Source organism: Thermobia domestica, chromosome 10, assembly GCF_964235325.1.
Source record: "Thermobia domestica chromosome 10, izTheDome1.hap1.1, whole genome shotgun sequence".
In the NCBI taxonomy this organism is placed as follows: Eukaryota; Metazoa; Arthropoda; class Insecta; order Zygentoma; family Lepismatidae; genus Thermobia; species Thermobia domestica.
The window spans coordinates 161187278-161206751 of NC_137463.1; the positions used below are offsets into that span (position 1 = coordinate 161187278).

The 19474-nt window shown below is 33.9% G+C and overlaps 1 protein-coding gene across 1 annotated transcript in view; it reads left to right on the forward strand.

The window, feature by feature from the left end:
* The window catches only part of LOC145662799 (hydroxyacyl-coenzyme A dehydrogenase, mitochondrial-like), a 30498-nt gene extending 20279 nt beyond the window's left edge, over nt 1-10219 (forward strand). Inside the window, exons 4-7 of the mRNA XM_081728686.1 lie at nt 1563-1700; nt 4671-4833; nt 8017-8133; nt 9997-10219. Of these exons, the coding sequence (XP_081584812.1) occupies nt 1563-1700; nt 4671-4833; nt 8017-8133; nt 9997-10121 (543 nt within the window). The 3' untranslated portion in view covers nt 10122-10219. The remainder of the gene's footprint in view (nt 1-1562; nt 1701-4670; nt 4834-8016; nt 8134-9996) is intronic.
* Nucleotides 10220-19474: the final 9255 nt, after the last annotated feature.

Consider the following 19474-nt stretch of genomic DNA (forward strand, 5'->3'; position numbering starts at 1 on the left):
ATGTCTCTTTTTCTCACAACTTTTGTAATTGGACTGGATTTCCTTGTGCTCTGAACGCCCCATATTGGTAAAGATTTACTTTAAATACACAAAAATGCGATGTGCGTCCAGAGAGTATCTGACCGTTATTAACGCAACGAGAATGGTTGCTACGGCCTAGATACAATCTGTTAGCTAGACAGAAAAATTAACCTTTATGTGCGAACATAAATATTCGGATTATCAAGAGGGCTTTTTCAGACAATACAAAGAAAGTAGTACAAAAATTAGCATAAATATCTGCTTCAGAGTTATTAAGACATTACATCTAGATAAATACCATCCATGTATAATAAAAATATATTTAAAAAACATTGTCCATCACAAGCACTCTTCTCCGGTCAGAGAAACTAGGAACAAGTAGAACGCCAGCTTCGAGATGCAATACCAAGAAAACTAATACACTTATAACTGTTGATTGGTAGCTTGATCATTGCAATGCTTCCGTTTATTCATTGCATATTGTACAGGGCTTTTTGGTTAAACTACAAACCATCCAGATAGACTTGCTCCTCTCAACCAAGATTTTTAATTTTTCAAATCTAAAATCACATATAAAAGCTAAGAAGTTTCAATTTATAGATATTCTGAGAGAGAGACGAGGCAGCTGATAACGATTCAAGCAGTGGATTTAACACTGTATTTTACAAAGTAAAGATTCATTGAGAAAGAAGTGTGAAGATGTAGATCAAGATGTCATTGTCCTAGACACACTATACTTCATTTCATATTACATGGTAGGATAGTTTCCTGATACGCCTGATATGTACACTCATGTCCAAAGTTATTGTTGCATATCTATAAAAATATTGTTCTAGGAATATAATTTGATAACGAATTCGCTCGGTATTTCTTATAGTGTTACTATATGTATAATCGGCAAAGACATGTATATGGCAAATTTCATGTCAAAAAAGCAGTAAATAAGGACAATAAAACGAAAATAAATTTTTCTTGTCCATTTAGCAAGATTTTGTTTTACTCATTCTAATTTTCGTATTTATAATTCTTTTCTTATGAAATTTACCACGAATATACATTTCCTGATTATACACATAGTATCAGTATTAAAAGTACCCTGCAAAATCATTATCAAATTATGTTCTTACAAGAAGACAGTTATAGATATGCGACAATAATTTTAGACATGAGTGTACATACACCACTCTTCAGAACTTTATATGTTTGTAGAAGGATACAGAAATAGAAAAAAGAAACCAGGAATAGGAAAATCCTGTGCTTAGCGAAACGTTTGATAAGACTAAGTGGTCAAGAAAATTTGTTTTTCATCACGATGACTTTCTCTAGTCTTCGTTGTAGGAACAGTAAATCTGATTCTTCAATCTTTTACATAATCGTTTTTTGAAGTTGACCGAAACAAGTAAAAAGTTATTTCAATCTAAGTAAAAAGAGAAACATTAAAAATGTATTAAATTTAAAGTTCCTAAACTAGATCTTTTCGTTGAAAGTTTCTGATTTAGTACGGTTATATATAATTTATAATCGTTGATTTTCTTTTTCAGATAGCCCCGGAACATACAATTTTCGCATCCAACACGTCCTCTTTGTCAATTCAAGAGATCGCAAGTGTCACGAAAAGAAAAGACAGATTTGGCGGTCTTCATTTCTTCAACCCTGTTGCTGTAATGAAACTTTTGGAGGTACGTAAACTATATGATACTGCTGAACTGTAGATGTTCTAACGGCATTAGGACAATGTTAGTAGAATTACTTTCACTTAATAGAAAGAAAACTAAAATTACATACTGCTGTTCTTTTTACAGAAAACTAAAGACTTACATAACAGTACTAGTGGAAAGTGAGGGACTTACATAGAATATGAGTTGTCCAAATAAAGTACTGAGCAACTTCGAGTGATAATAATTTATGAACTTCAACTCAATTATGGACTACGTGACTCATTCAACGAGTTGTCTATTTCTAAAAAATAAAAATGAAAAATAACAGTAGTTCTCCTTAATGTATGGTTCTTTCTATAGCTTCACTCATAACTTCATTCGTCGTTTACTCAGGAGCATATGACGTTGCATTTGATTTGGCGTTTTTACTTTTGAGCCATGATAGAAATGCAGAAACTTATATAATCGTGAAAAAATTCAACTAAAGTTTTCAACGAATTCACTTGTTTCATCGATTTCTGTACGCCAAGAAAGTGGGTTTTGGATACATATGTGGAGATGCATAAAGGTATAGAAATCATGTACTTCAACGTAACGTTTAAATTTAAGACTTTCCTTGGATCCTTAGCGGGGAGGGTGATACAAACTTTATGCCAAAAGTAAGGATAGTGAATAGTGAAAAGAAGACATAGTTATGTTTTCCATCAGAAATGCTCTAACGTTTTGTCACATATGTAGGCCTATTATTGCTTCTCTCTCTCTCTCTCTCTCTCTCTAAAAAAGAAAAAACGCAGTTTACTAGTGGAAATGATTCTTTTGAGTGATTTTCTCCAAAATGGCAGCAACAAATTACTTATCATTCACAAGTAAATACTTGATTATCTACTTTTCTTTTAGTTTAACGTCTCATGTTATGCCCTTTAGACTATAGGAGACAGATGATTAATGAAAGTGAATTATTGTGAAATTAAATTTTTGTGCTCTCTCACCAGTAATTGAACCCGGGAACCACGAGCACCAAAGGGGCACTCCTATCCACTAAATCAATAGAAAAGGCTGGTTGATTACCTATTACAAGATAGCGATTAGGAAATCTTTTTCACTCTTATGTTTTCCGATAGTAAAACTGAATTTTGGTAAAATTTCGAAGGAAATTCTTTTATTCATTGACGACCATGCAATAATAATTTAATAATTTATTGTGGTAAGTGTCAAATGAACACGAAGATTGATAGTTAATAATGTTAATTCTACTTCGTTCGTAAAAGATTAGTAATATTAAAGATTTATAGAAACTCCACTATGACGATGTAGCATTTCTAATATCTCATTCTTCAGGTGAAAATTTCTATTTTAGTAGTTGGATTCTGTACAAACATAAGTTTTGTAATACAAAATTCTTAGGTACATCATCATCATCATCATCATCATCATCAATAATAATAATAATAATAATAATAATAATAATAATAATAATAATAATAATAATATACTTTCATATAGATATATTGATGAGAAATGCATACGATTTTCATGCTAGTGTCAAGAAGAATACAGTTTGTATCAAAAGTCTGGGGCCATGGGCCAATTCTATTGTGAGTAAGGATATGAAAAGATGTAAAGAGAAAAAAGGTTTTGACAATAGTTTGTTTTCAACCTAAAATGTAGGATTTTTTTCATTTGCGGCAGCTGTTTGGACTCCACATTAGTAAAGCACTTATGGTCAATGGAAAAGAAACGCTGCCAGTTTAGCAGGGTGTTCTTCTGGGCCCTCGCCATATCGACAACACAGCATTGTTGGGAATCGGATTCGAGGTGTTCTAGGTTCCCTCACACAACAATATGCATGTTTCCAGAGTAATTTTAGTGTGCCCTTGCGTATTCTTCGAACAGCCTACTGAACTGGAAACGTTGGTTTTTCATTTAACATAGGACACTTTATCAGTGTGGAGCCCAAACAGCTGCCACGATTGGACTTCATTATAGATTGAAAACCACCTATTTCCAACAACTTTCCCCCACCCCTCTTTCCTTTTTACTTTTTTTTTTAATCTTTACTCCCAACGGGGTAGACGTATAGCCCCGGATTTTTGATACACCTAGTTTAAGTAAACTAAAAATCTGTCATAGATATTTACTTTAATTGAATTCATTATTTTCATCGAAGGACTGCTATATATATATTTTTTTAACTTTTAACTGAAAATAAGTTGGATAGACAGTATAGTTTATCATGAAGCAAAAGGATCTCTCATTCGAAATTCACTGTTCAAATTTTCACAAAAATATTAATTCGTTAAAATCGTTAATCACATAGACAAGGCTCTTGCATTTTGTTCACAACATAATCACATGTATAAGTTTAATTACCATTACAATATTCTCTCATAATGCATTACAATTTTCTCGTTGCTATAATTCAAAATATCAGCACCTATTTTGTCATGAACCATGACTGGTGTTGTGTACTTAATGTAACAATTCGGAAATATTTTTGAGTGTGTTATGTAACACAAGAGAATTTTGTAAAGTTATCATATGTTGCTGATCTGTCAATTAACCCTTGCAACCTGTTTGAGTATACCCGAAAAATGCGTTATGTACCCTTAGGAATACGCAAAGTGTACTAATGTAATATAACTTCTTTCCAAAATTACAAATTGGAATTATATCATTATAATGAGTTACATTTACGATGTAACCTTGCGGAAATGACCAAGATAAATCGGTATGATGTATTTTTCTGGTACCTTTAGGTTGAATGCATAATCTATGATTATTTGAAAGTAGATTGGGGGAACTGGAAAATATCTAGGTATATAGCTACTGTTATTTACTAGGGCCTTATTAGCAGAATTGGTAGGAAATCCTTAGTAAACAATACCCCTTTTGTGTATTTTACTCCTTAAATACAGGAGTAATTATTGTAAGCATTTAGAATGAGATAATAATTCATTTATTTTCTTCTTCACTCTCTCCATTTATCTAAAGGTTATACGCATTCCTGAAACGTCAGATGATACGTATCAAAGGATGATGGAGTGGGGCAGTGCCATTGGAAAAACCACAATTACATGTAAAGATACTCCTGGTTTCGTTGTAAATCGACTTCTTATTCCATATTCGGCGGAAGCATTCCGGCTTGTGGAAAGAGGTAAGGCACTGGTAGTAGATCAAAACCTGACTTTGTTAACGAAGTTCGGAGAAGAAAAAAAGAAATTTTTAAGTTTTACAGCCCACGCTAATGCCGGCTAGGCTAAAGGAGACGGTGATGATGGGAAATGAATGAAAAAGTGGAATGAAAAAAGCGGGAGGAAACGGGAGAATCCCGAGAAAACCCACGCAGACGGTGTTTGTCCACCATAAAGCTCACTTGGTGCAAGCTGGGATCGAACCAAGAACCCCATGCACCAGAGTGAACATTCTACCACTGAAAGTTCGGAGAAGAATGATAAAGAAAACAAAAAATGAAACACTGAAATTCTATAAATAATTTTTAGTAAATGATTCATTAAAGTTCTTAATCATTTTTCCTTAGCGATTTGAAGCAAATAGATACATTTGAAGGAAGTATTATTTTCAGGTACGTTAGCTGGAAACAGATTTGTACGACTATACGGTCTATTATCATCTTGTTGTTGTTTGTGTACATTGAGTCAGTTTGTGGTTTTCATGCACTTCCTTCCTAATAATTTAGAAGGAATTTTCCTGTATTTCTCAACCGCAACATACGGCTGGCAAGCGAATCCAAACTATGAACAAACGTTCTTATGGTTATAAAATACTTATATATATATATATATATATATATATATATATATATTACAAATATTCTTTATCCACAAAATATGAAACAATAAAAATACCACCTTAAGCCTCATACAAAATTATTTATTCTTCAGAAATGCATTTGCTACAAACATCTGCACTTAAGCTTCGCGAAAACAAAACCTTACCATTGAATTGTATTCTGTGTCAAACAGGAACTTAGTCTCTATGGAAGCTGTGGAAGCGCCGCCTCCCTCGAGTATACAGAATAATGCATTAATATGTATAATGCAATAATGATTTAAGAGTAATGGATTAAAAATAACAGCCTATCCTAAGCAACAAACCACACAACTCCCCCAGTGCAAAGCTAATTCAATCTGAATATTGTTATTATCTTCCTCCGTAGGATTTTATTTTATGTTGTTTTTTCATTCTTATCTTGATGTATCTAAAGTTCTCTTCTCTCAATTTTTTCAAAATGAAATGAAGTGAAATATTTCACTTTAACGCCCCAAAAATTTGCCTGTTAGGCTAAAGGAGACGGATGATTTAGGCAAGTGAATGATGATGGGAGAATTGATGGAATTAGAAAGTGGGAGGAAACGGGAGTACCCAAGAAAACCTCCACACACAATCTTGTCCACCACAAATTTACTTGACCAGTTCGAACCAGGGAGCCCATGTATCAAGGTAAGCGCTCTACCACTGAGCTCAAACTTTCCAATTAGAGCCTAATTAGCTCCGTATGACAATTCCTTTCAATCTTAGCATCTTGACTTTCTTTTCTTATGATATTTAAGACCTATAACTTTTGCGAAGTTCCGGGTTATGTAACTTTCGAAATTAATATGTTTATTTGTCTCTTCTTTCAAAACTTTCCCCCCAAGAAACCTGAGTTCGTGTTCGATGCATATCAGCGATCAACTTTCACATCCACGTAACATGACAAAGTTATACTTCTATAGATTTTACTTGCAATTTCCTCAACATTAGTCGTAACGACGAAATGCTCGTAGTAACATGCAATTTCTATTGTTAATTTCTTTTTACTTTCTTGATGACTTCACTTTTATTTGTTACCATTGCACCTAAGTGTTAAAATTTATTGGTATCTTCTACTTTATTGTTATTGATTATTATGTTTCTCAGAGCTTGATTTTGATTTGTTACTATGTACTCCTGTTTATATGTATTCACTTGAAGGCAGTTTTCCCTGCATACCTTTGGAAATATGAATATGCATTTTCTAGCACTGACTCTATATGGATCATTTTCTACCAAATCTACGGTTCATCATCCGCATATGCAAGTACTCTATTTACGCAAGGTATTCAATATTAATTCTTTACGGTTATTGTTAATTTTCTTAATATATTATTTTAAGGGTATTATTGGAAATAAGAATGATTGTATTTGGAAATTCTTTTTAGTAGTAATTGAATTTTATTAGAAGAAAATGAAATTTATATTAAATTAGTATTTGGATTTCTGAGAAAATCTGTTGTTTTCTTATTCTTTTCTTCATTATGTTAATAGTTCAGCCCGAAATGAATATTATTAGAACAGCATATAGCAAACCAAAAATAAATAAATAAAATAAAAATGATACACGTGGAGATAGACGACCTATCTATAACTTTGTGTAAACAAGACTCGTGAAGATGCTTGTTATCAAAAGCAGATGAAAGTTAATGTCACTAAGCTAGATATTGTAGTGGGGACTGGAGACAATGAAAACAAAAGAAAATCATAAGGATAAGGAAACACCAGGGAAAGAAAAAAGATATGGAGATATACTTTAAAACGAAATGTGTAAAAAGAATAATTACAGCAAAAATTTGATATATTTTATCAGAACCTTAGAACTTATCTCAGTTGTCTGTGAGAAATATATTATCAAATAGATTTGACATTAGCTGTTAGACATTTATTAGTAAACGCAATGCATTTAAAAAGATGGCTGGGTTAATATTATGGGCTGGGTTGACACGAAAAAATTTTTAATATCCATTTTTTTCTGATGCGGGAAACGGATGTTTGATCTCGTGAAGGTTTATTGAAATTCATAGACCACACCAAGATGTAAGATCATGGTCTTTCATATAGTTTTGGTGCTAACAGTAAATTAAAACTAGACTAATATAGTTACGAATAACTTCATTAAATAATATAAATGTTATAGTGTATTAATTTGACAAAGATATGGGCGGAAGCTTTGTTGATACGGGTGAGAGGATACCCTCGGTCGCTCTTGAAGATGTTTCTGTTAATATGGAATGGGGTTTCTTATAGTTGACAAAAATGAAGAATTGAGATCACAGTGATCTGTTTTGATCAAACATAATCACTGTTCTAATTTATAGGTATATTACTTATCGTCCACCAGAAATTGATGACTTTTGTGTTGTATTTTTTTAATATTCTACCATTTTATTTACAAAAATTTGTTTTCGTTATATTATATCATATTAGATTTTTTATTTAAATTGTGAAACAAAAATGTTTTTACATATTTTGTGCATCAGTTGTCTTATTTGAATCACATTGATGTATTTTCTTGTTTCAGGTGATGCGACCTTCCAAGATGTAGATATTGCTATGAAACTTGGTGCAGGATATCCGATGGGACCTTTCGAATTAGCAGATTACACTGGTTTAGATACCAAGCTATTTATTTTGGAAGGTACGTATTTTAAAATTTATTGAAATATTTATACATATTGTTCAATCAATTGAACTAGAAGCAAAATGTTTCGCCGCTTTATTTTTTGTGTAGATTTTCTTATTGGCTATACTACTGTGTACTTGTAACGGCACAATAAAACTATGGAAAACATATAGTACAGCGTTTCCCAACCGGTGTGCCGCGAGGAAATCGAAACAAAATTATTAATTCTATAGCAACCAAATTGCAAGAAATAGGAAAAATGTATATTTTTGTATTTCACACTACTATGAATTTCTACAATGGAAAAAATACTGTAATTATAATATATTATTCTACATCTGTCACTGTGTAGCAGACAGTATTTCGGCTCGTACACATTTCCACGGTTAACTGCAATGTTACGCTTCAATTACGAATCATACTAACACCGAGAAGGAAACACTTGTACGGTATGCGTCAAATGAACGTTCGTAGAACACTCATTCGCACGTGAATGACAGAACAACACTTTGTTCAACAGCTGTGTTTTGACTTCCACGCATCGCAAGCTGTGTGATTGCAATAATATGCACCGGTTTAGGTTAAAATAGCAAAGTTAAAAGTACAAGACATTTGTTTGTTCGTTCGTTATTTAGTGATCTTCGTTCTTAGTGAAAGGTTGGCTAGTTTTCGAAAAAGAAAGTGTATTTTTAAAAATCTGAGTCTTTATTTCATTGCAATTATTTTCTATTTTAAAATTAGAATAAAAGATAAGCATAATGAATTAGCATGGGGGGAAACCAGTGATCTCTGTGAGAAGGAGATCAGTAACCACATAAAAAATAATACAATGGTATTTTATATTTGCAAATAACAATAATAATAATATCTATGAGTGTGCCGCAAGAATTCAAGTTACACCCGTAGTGTGCCACAAGTTGAAAAAGGTTGGGAAACGCTGATATAGTAGGTACGACGGTAGGAATAATGGTAGGCCTCCATGTATTTTTATGAATATGTATTTTTTAATGTTGTATGTATTTTTTTATGAATATACAATATTTGGCATAATTTAAATTCAATTTGTCTTAAAATCCTCATATAGCCTATGCCTTCTTAGACTCTTGTCTACAACCAAACACACATCTGAATGGGTCCCCCAAAGATACAGAGAAATCGGCGCCCTCGGATCCAGCTATTACTCCTCTCGCTAGGCTAAATTCGTTAATTCTTCATGTCAATCCTTTGGTCTTTATTCGATCAGATTAGTCAACGGTTTTCAGAGATTCCGTTGCCCCGCTCACACCCCTCATGTCACGCTACTGATTTGGATGTCTAAAAGCCGTTCTGTGAGAAAATCTAGAAATGTTCGGCAGAAATCCCACACAAACACCGTTTCCGGAACATAAATGGACTTGGAAGTTTCCACAAGATATGTACGGGACGTTCTTTGGGCAAAATGGATCGCCTCAGGGATGTTCCAATATTCCAAAAGTGACCTTACTTGAACGTCCAATGAACGTCTCTGGGTTATGTGGGTAGCGTTACGAGGGCTAATAAGTGAAATACAAACAGATAAAATAAAATTAAATATATAATACTGTATAGTGTAATATGTAATATAATATGACAATATAACATAATATGAAATATAATAGAATACATGTGACAAATAAAGTACAGATGGAGGAAAAAATACTCAAATTGCTAGAAGGCATTAGGAGGTTATGATTTTGTAAGATAAAAGAGATGGTCTGAGGACTGTAGTAAAAGAGATTGTCTGTTCTTCGTTTGTTGAGATATGACTTCCAAGCCTCAAAAGCACAATTTGTGATGCAATTTTTAGTTGAGAATTTTGTTTTCCGTAAATTAAAAGTATTATTTTATTTTATATTTTAGGTTGGCATAAGAAGTTTCCCGATGATCCAATGTTTAAGCCTAGTCCGCTTCTGAAGAAAATGGTGGCGGAAGGTAAACTTGGAAGAAAATCAGGGGAAGGCTTCTACAAATACGACAAAAAATAATTTACATATATGTATTTTTAACTCTCAAAATTGAGTATATGTATAGTTTATATTTATGCAGTATTTAAAATATATATTTTCTAACTTTTCAAATTAAATATTTATGTTTAATTTCTCCCCAACATCACATTGATTTCATAAGTCCAGTCTTTTTCCATTTGTATTATATCTTTAAAACAAAATTCTTCTCAATTCTACCGAGGTTATCAATCTTCTCAATAAGCTTCAGTGATACTTATTGGTCATAAGAGCATCTTTAATGTATATGCCATGTGATATATTCTATATGGAACTCCCAATACCTTCGTTGCATATGAAGTATGCAACAAACAAGCCCTACAAACCAAACATTTAGTAATATGAAAACAAATAAGATTTTTTCGCTTTCAATCAATCATAACAAAGTTTCAACCCTGAGCGTGAAAGTTCCGAAGTTAATATCAATTAGGAATAAACGAAATATTGTAACATTATGCTATGAAAAACTTATGATTACTGCTATAATCATAGAACACATCTTATTTTCTACGGTACTTACTCTGCATACAGTGTTATAAGTGCTGTATTCTGAAAATCTGGAGGTTTTTACGGCAACTTATATAGGATAAAATGTTTACAAAGCAACATTATTTCTTGACAGCTTATCTATTATGTTTTGATACTTTATAACCCGTGCATAAATACTGTATTCGAAATAATCATGTATCTAAGCTGTAAATTAAGCATTGTATCTGTAACTAACAAGATTGATCAAAAGGAGGTATCTTATTTATTTGTTCTAAATTTTTAAAAAAATCTTGAAACTGATACAGAATAAAGATTTATACAACGTAAATTTGAGATTTTTCTAATACTTCTCTCATACGGTAACACCCTCCTTAGATAGACCTTGAATACTCTGAACCCTTTTTTCTCCCATCTTCTGAATAGCAAATCACAATTAACGTTGTATTTTGAAGAGGCACACTGATACAGGCAGAAACGCTTGAATTCGGCATTGAAACTTGATGGCACTAACATAAAGAGCTCGACTACTATAATGCATTCCCAACACAAGTTTAAGTCACAAATTCTACTATATTTATTTTTATTATTATTATTGTTGTTTCCTTCTTAGTCTAGTGGCCAAAAGTACGTCTTGGTTCATTGGACTCCGTATCGATCGTACTACAGCGGTCAGATCCCATTTTAAAAGTACATCTCGTCTTGTATACATGCATGGCTATGTTGGAAATAGATACAAATCAGTCAGTTATTTATTTCGTTCCCCTCACTGTATCTCAACTGTTCTATTTTAGAGGATAATATCTAAAAAGGAACCACAGTAGCATTAAAAATCACGTAAGGAAAACGTAAAATATTTTAATTTAAGTATTATAACGTAACAGTTCTCATAACGTAACGATATCTTCCTCAGATGTTAATATGTATGTTCATATTAATGTAGATAACAGAGACATCATAATATTAGATTGTTGATATAGTGTTATATACATAAAATTTACAAAAAAATATAATGGTACAAAAAATTACCCAAAATAGTTATTGATTAGATGAGTACTTATTTACATTTATCGAAACATAAATAATTAACTTCAATAATAATACAATAATAAATGTTAGAATAAGTGAATAAATAAAACGGCTCGATGCCTAGAGCTACACTTTCACCAACAAATTCTGCGAATTTCTCATGGGAAGCTTTGCACTAAACTCTTCCTAATACATTAAGACTAATATTTAAGAAAAGGTCAATGGTTCCTCCTAGAGAGACGATTGATTATCCTTCAGTTTGTTCTAGCATGTCATTCACATCTTTCGTTTTAATGACTTACAGTAGGAACACTTCTTGTAGTTCTTTGCCTTTGGGCATAGTACCCTATAATGAGGCGACAATGCCTCTTAGAACTGCCATACTTATTCTTTGTATTGAGGAAAGTGCTTGCTCTGTCATCGCCAGATAATTGCGTGATACATCTGCCTATTTCTTTTATAAAGTTAATACCTTCTCTGCCCCATGAACTACTGGATTCAATAGCGATATTATTATATTATTTCCTTTACATTTTCGAAAACAGATACTGAAAAAATTAACTATTGAATATGATAAAATGTACTAAGTACCTTAATATTTTTGTTGACAGAAGAAATAGATTTTACGTCTTCTGCTTACAGTTTCAAGAACGTCATTCCGTACTAGCCATGTAAAAATGCGGAGTGCAACACAACACTAAATGTGAACAAATCAATTGTAATTATTATTTCTTTATTGTAACCAAAAGCGCAGATTTTAGGTTGCGTTGGCACAAACTGTTACGGAATGGAACCACAAATGTTTTCCAAGTGACCACCAAAACAACTTCTTTCTCTGCAGGAAAGGAAGCACCCTTCTCTGCTGGACGTTCTCACAAACATTTATCACTCAACTTGACTGCTGTTTGGGTCGTGTTGCCTTTCTTCTCCGTGCGTTGATACGGATAGGATAGTTGCTCACCGTGTTGGAGCGGTATACTTGAATATTTTTCATCCACTAGATTGTGATGGTGTTGTCTGTCTTGGCCTGAAATACAGACAGAGAACATCGTGAAAGCAAGAGAAATATTTTTAAGACGTATTTTGAGGAATTGTCATAACAAATCATGCTTTAATTGGATGTTTATTACCGATAAAAGCGGTAATATAGAGAAATTGTTACCGAGAGTTATTTATTAAAGCGAAATATTTCAGGATAGAAAGTGCCCCCAAAGATAAGCATAAAATCTCATGTAATATTAGTTCAAAAGAACTTTGTTGCAGACTGCTTTTTTCATTCTTAAAATTATAGAAAATTGAGTAGGAATCCGTTCTTCGGAATTTTTTCATTTTAGGGAAATTGAACTAAGATATGCATTACTTTCTTTTCTGATAGCATGGAGTAGAAGCTTCGTTCATTGTTAAAAGAAGTTGGTACTTAACAAAGACATTCTTTGTCACCTTATAAAGTTTCAATCCTACGTGATATGGTATCCAATAAGTCATCGATAATATGCTTCAATATGGCTACTCCATGGTGATGGGTGTAACAGACGAGTGGACACTATCTTTCAATTTGTTTTCTTGCTATCTTTGTGTACATGAGTTCGATTTCTTGTTTTCAGAAACAGAGAAGAAGATCTCTAATATTTATATATACTTTCAAAAATTATTTAAAGAATATGTATACATGTATATTTAAGAAACTCTAAAAGGTGCTAGATGACATTTGTGTAACATGACTTCACTAGTCCTCGGTAAAGGCACGCAGGGACATAAGTCGCAAAATTGTAAGTTTGAGTTATGAGCACCATGCATGCTTATTTAACTCGCTCTGTCAACCATAAAACTTTCACAGTTGAATTCCTTGTATTAATGGAGTTGTGAACTGTCTGCAAATGGTGTGCCTTGACACTAAGCGTCTAAAAAACATCTGCGAAGAAGCGTAACTAACATATAGCTATTCGCAAGTTGGTTAATTCCTTTGTGATTTCTATTTGCGAATGAGTAAACTGGTGTAACTTCTTTCTAGAAAGAAAAGAAAAGAGAAGAAAATAAAGCCGAATACATTACATATTATATTTTTAAAGCGATAAGAGAATTTTTTGAGATTTAAAAAAAACGTGGCGTCATTAGTGATATGAGTTTGGTGAAATGTGAATACATTGAAAGCAAACAATGAAACGAAGTGTCTCTCGGTGTTGGTTTTTGCTAAATACTGTGAACAAAAACCCATACTGTTAGCAAATGTAATATAAGTGCCTTATTTTTTAGTAGATTGCAGGGCACTCGTTCAGTTAAAACGATAGTGTGTTGTTTATATACTTACTCAATCTTTACTTTCATTTTAATTTAATATATAATTTTAAGGTATAATTAGCATGAACTTTGCATGAACTTTACCTGAACTAACTTTAAAGTAGATCAATAAGGTTTAGCTTAGGTTCTTGTTACAAAGATGGATGAGGATAATAACTTATAACTAACAGAAACTTCAGATCCGCACATATTGAAAAATATGGTGGATCAGATAGACGACATGTCAGTAGCTGAAAATGTAGTGGTTTCAGACCTAAACCCAAAATTACCGATATTGTCTAATACGGAAAACAACCTGATCTACAATTCCAAGACTATAATGAAAATAAATCATCATTTGTAAATCAAAATACGAATTTCACATTGTTGGAGCCTAAGAAATACAAAACATCACACTTAGCACCTATTATGTCTTTATAAAATCAAAACATGAGGAACTAGGCAAGAAACATATAATGTCAATTAGCCGTAAGTTATACTTAGCGGAAATTCCAGTTGTAGAAAAAATTGAAGGCGTAGGTAGAAATCTTCTTAAAGTCCAATTTCGTTCAGGCGAGGAACGTTTAGATCATGATATATTAATACAACATAAATGGGAAGCGTTCATATCGAATCATAGGCTCTACGCTACGGGAGTAATTAGGGATATTGATATCGATGTTACAATGGATCAGTTATTAACAGATATTCAGTGTGACGTTCCACTAACATCAGCGAGAAGAATACATAGAAAGGATACCAATGGCGAACTTCAACCGACCAAAATAGTCATTGTTACTTTTAATCACAACAATTACCACTAGATATTAAGATATTTTATTTGCAGGAAAGTCGACACATATATCCCCTCAACTAGACAGTGCCTAAATGGCTGTTACAAATATGGACATTTAAAGCATAATTGCTGATTAAACAAAACACAGTGTAAAGATTGTGGCACTATTCATCCATATGAAACATATAAGAACCCAAGTAAATGTATTAATTGTGGCCAACAACACATGGCAGATAGCACTGATTGTCCGGAGAAACTTCGACAAAGAAAGATAGTCGACAATGGCAATCAATAAACTCTCATTCACTGAAACAAACAAATTAGTAAATAAACTAAATGATAAATTCAATCCTTCATACCAATTTTCTCAGGGGACATTCTCAAATCCTATAGAAAACAGAGAATGTGCTAATCTAGTGAAAGCATACACAACATATGGTAGTAGGTTATATTATACATATACCCCTCAAGCCTTACAACAAAAAAATGTTAGATATTCACCTCCAGAAAAGACGAAATATTAATGATTCAACAAATCTAATATCCCTTCCTCTACTCAACAAAACGAATATTTTCGAGGAATTTATTACTAAACGATTTAAAGATTGCATGTCACAATCTGAAGATTCGAAATTTAATGAGCTAGCTACAACCAGTGTACACGAGAAAAATCGTTCCATCAAGAGAAAAAATAACCGTTATGTGATAAATTCACATCACAAATCTTTGATAAGAACTCCTTTCATCAATAAAAGTCAGAAGATACCTTCAGAAGCGAATAGAGATAGCCCCTCAAACTCATTTCATATCCCATCCAAGACGGAAGGGTTGGATACAATTACCAACATTAATAATAAATATAAATATGCAATTAGAAAGTGCTTATCCAACCCTTTGGCAAACAAATACGATATTCATTTAGAGACACTATTAATATCGTTGTATTCTTCTCTAAATTTAAATCAGAATGAAACAAAATCAACTTTGTAGATACACAATAATTCAATGGAATTGTCAGAGTGCCAGGGTTAAAATTCATCATATTCATCATTTAATTCAAACTTATCACCTTGACATAATTTTAATTCAAGACGCTTGATGCAATACTAAGTTCATCTTAAGAATAAAAAATATACAGTTGTTAATCAATACAGATCAGATAATTACGGAGATATCGCTATCTGCATTAAAAATAACTACTTATAAACTACATTTACACTTCCAAACACTACTAATTCTTCACGTTCAAACGCTTGGAGTCATAGTAAACAATATCAAATTTCCTAATATTTATATTCCACCTAAAACTCACATAGATCATAGTTTTTGGGATCAATTACTAAATAACAATTTAAACATAGATTATATGGAAGGCAATATGAACATACATCATGTCATATTGGGCTCAAATCGCACAGAGACAGCCGGGAAATTATTTCTATCGAAATTAGCAGGCTATCAATATTTCTCTTTAAATAATGGAGCTCCCACCAGAATTACTTTAACAGGTCCTAGTGCACCAGATCTTACATTAACAAAGAATAATCTATATATCGAGACCGAATGGTGGATATATTTTACACCATGCGATAGTGACCATTTCCCAATGTTTTTTACAACTCATTTATTTTCTTATTCAGATGTAAATAATTCTTCAGTACAATTTGGTTTCAAGCCGAAATTACAAAAGATACACGAAAACATAAATTGGAATGAATACAAACATATATTAGAAGAAAAAATTTCTAATTCCTCATCTCAATACATAACTAATCATCCTTAAGAAATCTTTACTTTCATCAAATCGACAGTTTCTACTATAACCATTCATACTACAGTTACATCTTTTAACAGTTTAAACCGAAAGATAAAATTAAGCAAAAACCAACGTCCATTAAGACAGCCCCCCCACCTTGTCAAAATTGGACGAAAATGGTGTCAATCGTTTGTGCATCGTTTGTGCAGAAATGTGCAACACAAATTTTCGTTTGTGCAACAATGAACAATGAGGTAGAGCGAAAACAAAGTGGGGGCTGTCTAAACGGTAGCCCCCCCACCTTGTCAAAACTGATTAAAAATGGTGTCAATCGTTTGTGCATCGTTTGTGCAGAAATGTGCAACACAAATTTTCGTTTGTGCAACAATGAACAATGAGCTAGAGCGAAAACAAAGTGGGGGGCTGTCTAAACGGTAGCCCCCCAACCTTGTCAAAACTGATTAAAAATGGTGTCAATCGTTTGTGCATCGTTTGTGCAGAAATTTGCAACACAAATTTTCGCTTGTGCAACAATGAACAATGAGCTAGAGCGAAAACAAAGTGGTGGGCTGTCTAAACGGTAGCCCCCACCTTGTCAAAATTGATCGAAAATGGTGTCAATCGTTTGTGCATCGTTTGTGCAGAAATGTGCAACACACACTTTCGTTTGTGCAACAATGAACAATGAGCTAGAGCGAAAACGAAGTGGGGGCTGTCTAAACGTTAGCGTCCCACCTTGTCAAAAATGGTCGAAAATGGTGTCATTCGTTTGTGCATCGTTTGTGCAGAAATCTGCAACACAAATTTTCGTTTGTGCAACAATGAACAATGAGCTAGAGTGAAAACAAAGTGAGGGACTGTCTAAACGGTAGAACCCGACCTTGCCAAATTGGACAAAAATGGTGTCAATCATTTGTGCATCGTTTGTTCAGAAATGTGAAACACAAACTTTCGTTTCTGCAACAATGAAAGATCAGCTAGAGCGAAAACAAACTGGGGGCTGTCTAAACGGTAGCCCCCACCTTGTCAAAATTGGTCGAAAATGGTGTCAATCGTTTGTGCATCGTTTGTGCAGAAATGTGAAACACAACTTTTCGTTTGTGCGAAAATGAACAATGAGCTAGAGTGAAAACCAAGTGAGAGACTATCTAAACGGTAGCAAACCACCTTGTCAAAATTGGACGAAAATGGTGTCAATCGTTTGTGCATCGTTTGTGCAGAAATGTAAAACACAAATTTTCGTTTGTGCAACAATGAACAATAAGCTAGAGCGAAAACAAACTGGGGGCTGTCTAAACGGTAGCCCCCCACCTTGTCAAAATATGTCGAAAGTGGTGTCAATCGTTTGTGCATCGTTTGTGCACAAATGTGCAACACAAATTTTCCTTTGTGCAACAACGAACAATGAGCTACAGCGAAAACAAACTGGGGGCTGTCTAAACGGTAGCCCCCCACCTTGTCAAAATTGGTCGAAAATGGTGTCAGTCGTTTGTGCAGAAATGTGCAACACAAATTTTCGTTTGTGCAACAATGAACAATGAGCTAGAGCGAAAACAAAGTGGGGGCTGTCTAAACGGTAGCCCCCACCTTGTCAAAATTGGACGAAAATAGTGTCAATCGTTTTTGCATCGATTGTGCAGAAATGTGCAACATAAATTTTCGTTTGTGCAACAATGAATAATGAGCTACAGCGAAAACAAAGTGGGGGCGCTGTCTAATCGGTAGCCCCCCACCTTGTCAAAATTGGACGAAAATGGTGTCAATCGTTTTTGCATCGTTTGTGCAGAAATGTGAAACACAAATTTTCGTTTGTGCAACAATGAACAATGAGCTAGAGCGAAAAAAAGTGAAGGGCTCTCTAAACGGTAGCCCCCCTTGTCAAAATTGGTCGAAAATGGTGTCAATCGTTTGTGCATCGTTTGTGCAGAAATGTGCAACACACACTTTCGTTTGTGCAACAATGAACAATGAGCTAGAGCGGAAACGAAGTGGGGGCTGTCTAAACGTTAGCGCCCCACCTTGTCAAAAATGGTCGAAAATGGTGTCATTCGTTTGTGCATCGTTTGTGCAGAAATCTGCAACACAAATTTTCGTTTGTGCAACAATGAACAATGAGCTAGAGCGAAAAAAATTGAGGGGTCTCTAATCGGTAGCTCCTCCACCTTCTCAAAATTCGTCGAAAATGGTGTCAATCGTTTGTGAAGAAATGTGCAACACAAATTTTCGTTTCTACAACACTAAACAATGAGCTAGAATCGAATAATAAGTGGGGGCGGTCTAAACGTAGCCCCCCACCTTGTCAAAATATCTCGAAAGTGGTGTCAATCGTTTGTGCATCGTTTGTGCACAAATGTGCAACACAAATTTTTGTTTGTGCAACAATGAACAATGAGCTAGAGTGAAAACAAAGTGAGGGACTGTCTAAACGGTAGAACCCGACCTTGCCAAATTGGACGAAAATGGTGTCAATCGTTTGTGCATCGTTTGTTCAGAAATGTGAAACACAAACTTTCGTTTCTGCAACAATGAAAGATCAGCTAGAGCGAAAACAAACTGGGGGCTGTCTAAACGGTAGCCCCCACCTTGTCAAAATTGGTCGAAAATGGTGTCAATCGTTTGTGCATCGTTTGTGCAGAAATGTGAAACACAACTTTTCGTTTGTGCGAAAATGTACAATGAGCTAGAGTGAAAACCAAGTGAGAGACTATCTAAACGGTAGCACCCCACCTTATCAAAATTGGACGAAAATGGTGTCAATCGTTTGTGCATCGTTTGTGCAGAAATGTGAAACACAAATTTTCGTTTGTGCAACAATGAACAATGAGCTAGAGCGAAAACAAACTGGGGGCTGTCTAAACGGTAGCCCCCCACCTTGTCAAAATATGTCGAAAGTGGTGTCAATCGTTTGTGCATCGTTTGTGCACAAATGTGCAACACAAATTTTCCTTTGTGCAACAACGAACAATGAGCTACAGCGAAAACAAACTGGGG